The 6,000-nt window shown below is 40.2% G+C and overlaps 1 protein-coding gene across 1 annotated transcript; it reads right to left on the bottom strand.

The window, feature by feature from the left end:
- Window positions 1-227: 227 nt before the first annotated feature.
- nkx2.1 (NK2 homeobox 1) lies at window positions 228-2,779 on the bottom strand. The gene is made up of 2 exons (XM_058749721.1): window positions 1,975-2,779; window positions 228-1,498 (listed from the first exon to the last, which is right to left on the bottom strand). The coding sequence occupies exons 1-2, from the start codon at window positions 2,339-2,341 to the stop codon at window positions 825-827; spliced, it is 1,041 nt and encodes a 346-aa protein (XP_058605704.1). The 5' UTR covers window positions 2,342-2,779; the 3' UTR covers window positions 228-824.
- Between the last annotated feature and the right edge of the window lie 3,221 nt (window positions 2,780-6,000).

The following is a 6,000-nucleotide window of genomic DNA, read 5'->3' as shown; positions in this document are numbered from 1 at the left end:
CAGTAGAAATCGTGGATTTCAAACAATGATCGACTGCAGCAAAAATTCTTCTAATGCGTATTCAGAAAGCTTGTACAAATGTAATGGCTAATTGTGTGGAAGCTTGATGACTTTTAAACTTGTTTTCTTGAAGAAAAAAATGTTAAATTGGTCAGGTCCCACTTTTAGCACCGCCGAGTGATTGATTCTTACACCCAAATTTAAAACAAACGTATTGTTAGGCTATTGTTATTATTGTCATAATTTATTAATATGATTGTATGACTGCGTTTAAGTCAAATATCTATATAAGTTACAAGAAAATTAAACGTACAAATAACAGTGAAACTGAAAAACATGTGACCCTTAATATCGATAAAAATTTTGTACAATATTACATATCGCTAAAAACTATGTAGTCAGTCCAAACCTTTTACAGAAATATACAAGCTACGTTTACAGTGAAATCTATAAGAAATCATGAAAGGTATTTAGCAGTCTAACTGTGAGGGGAGATGTCTTCATTGTCGGGACATTTTTAAAAATCCAACAGGGTGACAGAATATTTGATTTTAGTGTTTAAATCAGTCTCCTTTTAAAATCTAGCGTATATAAATAATTCCATCTTCTTAACGGTGTTTTGGCGCTCATCCTCAAAATAAAAGATTTGATACCTTTGACATTTGGCAATCCTCGTGTTGCTTGTAGCCTTGTCATGTCTCCCTCCAGAAAGGAGACATTGATTTCAGAGCGCAACCACTGTTCTCATGGTCCTTTTGAGCAGGGTATACAGATTATCTGCATCCACCTGTCAGTTTGTTATTGTGTTACTGTCTGTTCCGATGTCACCACGTCCTGCCATAGAGCAGAGCGGAGCAGGGCAAGGCAGCTCCATACTCGGAACCGGAAGAGTTCAGGTGCGACAGGCCGGATACCTGGGTTTGGAGAGATGGGGGGCTTGCAGCGTGTTGACCCAGATCTGGGGACTGGCCGGCGCTGCCTACCTGCTGGCTTTGATGCTGGCCCATTGAAGAACTGTTATTGGACATAATCATGACGTTTCCCCCCTGGTGATGGTGGTTTTGTACACCAGTGTTGGGTGTATGGCTGCTGCCCTGGCATGGCTTTCCGTCTTTCACCAACACTGGCACGGCCACCCGCCGTGGAGACTGTTGCTGCTGCTGACAGGAGCCATTGTCTTGTTGCAGTTGCTGCTGGGACACTTTGTCCTTGGCCTGCCTTTTCATTTTATATCGGTGGTTTTGAAACCAAATTTTAACTTGAGTCGGAGTCAAGTGAATCATGCTGGCCAGATGTTCCCTTTCCGGCGCGGAGAGGTACTTCTGCTGCTTGAACCGTCGCTCGAGCTCGTACACCTGCGCCTGGGAGAAGAGTACTCGTCTCTTCCTGCGAGGCGTGCTGGTCAGCGGACCCATGCCTTTGCCAACATCCGCCAGTGAACTCAGCGTGCTCATACTGCCCATATTCATACCAGACGAGGAGCCCATGAAACGAGAGACTGCAAGAAGAACAGTCCTATTTAGCTTTGCAATTTGACAACAACATCAGACACAAACAGCGCAGGTTCAGTATCATATTTGAGGACTACAGAAAACACAAACGCTCTTTAGCTCAGTGGGTTACAACAAGATGAGCGAATATAGCCATTGTGCACAATTACGCAACCGTCTCTTGTTTAAATTCCTAGTTTTGGAGAAACACTGGAACTGCAGTTAAGAGTGTGTTAATTGTTGCAGTTTGTTTGGGTTTAGATAAAACACCTGGCGCGTTTAACGTGCGGCTGGCTTAACATAATTCCCTTCATCACTGTCAAAAGCCCCACGGTCACTTGGAGTTTTACAGAGCAGCATGAATAAAATAAAATAAAAATCGTAGCTGCATGACATGTTTAATATATTTTAAAATAGCTATCGTTCAAAATTCACAAACAGTTCTTGCAAATAGGCTACGACATAAAGTGTCAATCTCACGTACTTGTAGAGAAGCGTGGGTCGGGATTCGTTCCGTACCAGCTGGTGGCCGTCGTGCTGCCTCTCATGCCGTCTTGATAGGCCGGCAGGTCGCTCATGTTGCCCAAATTCCCGTTACAGTAGCCCCCCATGGCTGTATGTGACAGCTGGGAAACTCCAGCTGCAGTCATGTGGTAGGCAGCGGGTACTGTTCCATTGTGGCCCATGTGGTGCTGCTGCATCGCCGCTTGCGTGACTTGGGGTTGTCTGTACGAGGCAAGAGGAGCCCCCAAGTTGTTCCCCTCCATACTCACTTTTTTGTAGCTCTCTTCAAGAGGACTTAAGATATCGGATACAGAAAAAGGAGTCGTATGCTTAGGGCTCATCGACATTGTTCTGTGTTGGAAAGGAGAAATTAGAAGGCAAGGCAATCTCTCCTTCTTTTTTTGGCCAGCTCCTCTGTTCCTGTTGTTTCACCGTCGCTGCAGCAGGATGGAAACGTATGAGTGTGCACTGGAGTCCGCCTTAATTGGTTTGAGTGGGAGCTCGAAGCTGACTTTCGTTTGTTTTAGCTTGGTGCCAGGTTTAAGGCTTCCATCAGAGGCGGGGCATCAGCAGCCAGGGCAACAATACAAAGCAGCGCTATCATCTGTGCACCCACGCACACTTTCTATTACGCGGTCTTCAACTACCCGTGCCTTCCCCCAACCCCGAAAACATTTAAGCATGCAACAACACCTGTGCGTAAATTTAATTCGTCCATGGTTCATTTTCAGCGCGAGGCTGGTTATTTCGCGGTGGCGAGGCTTGCGAGAACGGCAAGGAACACAGCAAAGGATGAAATATTGACAGTTGGAGTGATGTTTATAAGGGCCCCTTGATGTGAGTGCATATGCGGACTTCAGACTTTGAGAACCACTCAGTTTGTGAAAAAAGCTCGAGTTGAACTACTGACTTTTAATGGCCACAAGAGGCTTCTGGTGATTGCAGGCGTGTTTGTATTATGCTCCGTCGTACTCAAACATGCAAAGGGCCCTTGCGACGACTCAGGAACACTGACTGACAAATAAATAAATACATATGCGCGTGTTAAGAGGCCAAGTAAATGATTAAGCCCCTTTCCGTTTGATATTATTGGACATAGGCAGCGACTCGTCCAAATTCTCATCCACTCGGCTGAGACGCGCGGTACTGAGGTAAATGAACTCGGGAGAACGAGAGGCTCTCAGGTAAAGTTAACGACGCTGAAATAACCTGAGTAAGTCCTGAAGTAACTCCGCGGAAGTTCAGTAATGCATTGCTTACAAGTGCGCATCGTCCCGACGCCCCTAGGACTTCCTCGGTATAACTGGACAGAAAAACTGTTTTACAGAATCGAATCTGGATGTCAGTTGGATGGTAGACTTAACGAAATCGGTTTTGAGAGATTTATTGTACAAAACAGACTTTCATTTCATACTCTTCTTTATTATTATAAATAAAAACGACGACAACAACATCTCCAATACTACTACTACTAATAATAGCCTAATAATAATAATAATTATTATTATTATTATTTCACCATTTTAACAAAACAACGCGTTGTCCCATGCTACTCTCAATTTAATATCTGTTACAATAATGATAAGATACAATTACATTTTCCCCCATTTTTCGTCCGGCTTGGATAAATTAATGTGCGGCGCTAACATAAAATTACTTACAGTAACACCAATTTAGCGTATCAAATTTAAAACTGCTAGTAAAAAGTAAAAAGACATTTTGGGACACCAAGTATTCATGTCTTTTGGATAAAACAATGACTTGAAATGCAGGCAACTCTCATGGGGGTAAGATCCACCAGTTGTAGACTGAAATATTTGGTGTAAACTTTAGTTATTTTGCGTTCATTCAGAGCCTCCTCTGAACGCCGCAACCTTCTAAACGGCTATACAAAATGTAACAGTTTTATTGATTTAAAAAAAAACAAATCTTAAGCAAATTTTGACGGGAACCACTGATCATTTGGTCTTTATAGCGGCAAGGGACTACAAAGACTCTGTTTATGGTTTAAGACTAATTTATTATTTCAATTTGTAATAGAGTTAAGGCTAAAAAACATAATGTTTTCTCTTTGCAAAGATACCGTGCTATTTTCTGAGTGTCTACAGCAACTCATCTAAAGACCCAAAAATGCCACAAAAAATTAGTCGGTGACTGATTATGAGATTATTGTGAATATATAAAACCAGGGAACACAAATTCTGACGCATTTTTATTATTATTTTACTGCGCTTTTTAACGTTTGCTGACGGAATTCAAATGTCACCTTCAGAAAACGGCAACTTTCTTTACGTTATGTATTTCTTTGTTTCTTTGCGATCTTATGGAACACTTAACGTGATAATATGAAATAAGCAGCTGCTCCGAAGAGCCAGGAACACACAAAAAAAGTTAACCTATTTATCATATGCCTAATAAATCTAATAAAATACAAACTGTACGGCACAATAATAACAAATAGCCTATATGCATAAAGCAGAATAATATAACATGTCATAAACTATTAGGATGAGCCAACAAACGTTTAACAGAAGGGAATACAGCGTCTTCTGGTGGTCACGGAATATTTGACAAGACGAAAAAGCTTTGTTCAAGTGTGCGTAGACTGATCATTTTATTTTTGTCAAATGTCACAACAACACATTTACAGCTTCGGAAAAAAATAAATAATTTTAATTCGTAACATTACGAATATTTACATAGCTAATATCCAGCGTTAACATCTTTGGCCAGTACTCCAAATTTACAGAACGCTTGTCACCTCTTAAAGCGAAATGAAATTTTTATCATCCTTAAACTAAGAAAACTGCGCATTTCTCTAGTTTGAAGTTAGCACAGGTGGGCGTAGTTTGTTCACCAGTGATGATAATCGCGAGTGCAATTATAACAATTAGTGTCAAAACTATGGGGCGTCCAACGTTGCTTTCAAGGTGTTCGGCCTACTTGATCCAGTTTACAAAAGGCTCTCTTAATTATCTTAATCAGGCTCACTCCTCTCTGCTGGAGTACGGCTATCATGGCCAATTAACGGCAATTAGTAGTATGCTTTGTCTTGTTTTTAATATCCTTTTCTATTGACAATCCGGACAATTATGTTCAGCGCTGGGTGGCCAATGTTTTCAATATGCATATATGCTTATGAATATATAAGGAATTAATGCCATAATTTATCCAAAGGCGTATTACATTATATTATATTATATTATATTATATTATATTATATTATATTATATTATATTATATTATATTATATTATTACATTACATTATATTATATTATCGGAGGCTTATTTTTACTGATGTGTTTTATTGAACGTTTGTTTACGGTGGAACGGGAGCGATGTTGATGCTCATCAGGTGCAGTAAATATTGACAGCAGAATACTCAAACTTGAGACTCCACGGTGCTATTGTGACATCTAGTGGAGATTGGCAACCATGCCGTTTGAACAGGAACAGTTTATGGCAGAGAGGTGCATGGGAATATTCGTTTCCCTCTGAGCGCAATCAGATCAAACCCACCACAGGAAGCTGTTAACCTCAAGGTGGCAGAGTGGCACCGTTTACAGCCAGGAAACCGAAACGGTGGACATCACATATTGATGACATTGTAGTTAACTAGTAAAATCTGACAGACCAACTGGGGGCATAAAACGCACTTGTAATGACATGTTAAATGTATTTAGCCTATTATTTAATACGGCACAGAGTCGTCTCTATGAAGAGTTTTTTAAAAAGCAAAAAGATAACAATGGTTCATTATAATAATTCGTTTCAAGGTTTACTTTATTAATCATGTCTTGACAAATATAAACAAAACATCGAACAAGAACTGCCAGATTATATAGTAAGGACTAGAACTTTGATAGATGTATCTGGTTTGGTCAAATGATCAGTTTTTGTCACATGCATGTGGTTACATTTGATTTCATCTTCTTTGGGTGTATTTAAAGGGTAAATGATTCATCGAAGCACATGATTTAATAATCTAATCTTGAATCAAGAAAC

The sequence above is a fragment of the Onychostoma macrolepis genome, chromosome 17, assembly GCF_012432095.1.
Source record: "Onychostoma macrolepis isolate SWU-2019 chromosome 17, ASM1243209v1, whole genome shotgun sequence".
Taxonomy (NCBI): Eukaryota; Metazoa; Chordata; class Actinopteri; order Cypriniformes; family Cyprinidae; genus Onychostoma; species Onychostoma macrolepis.
Note: the sequence above shows the minus strand (reverse complement) of the source record. Positions and strands in the feature narration are given on the sequence as shown.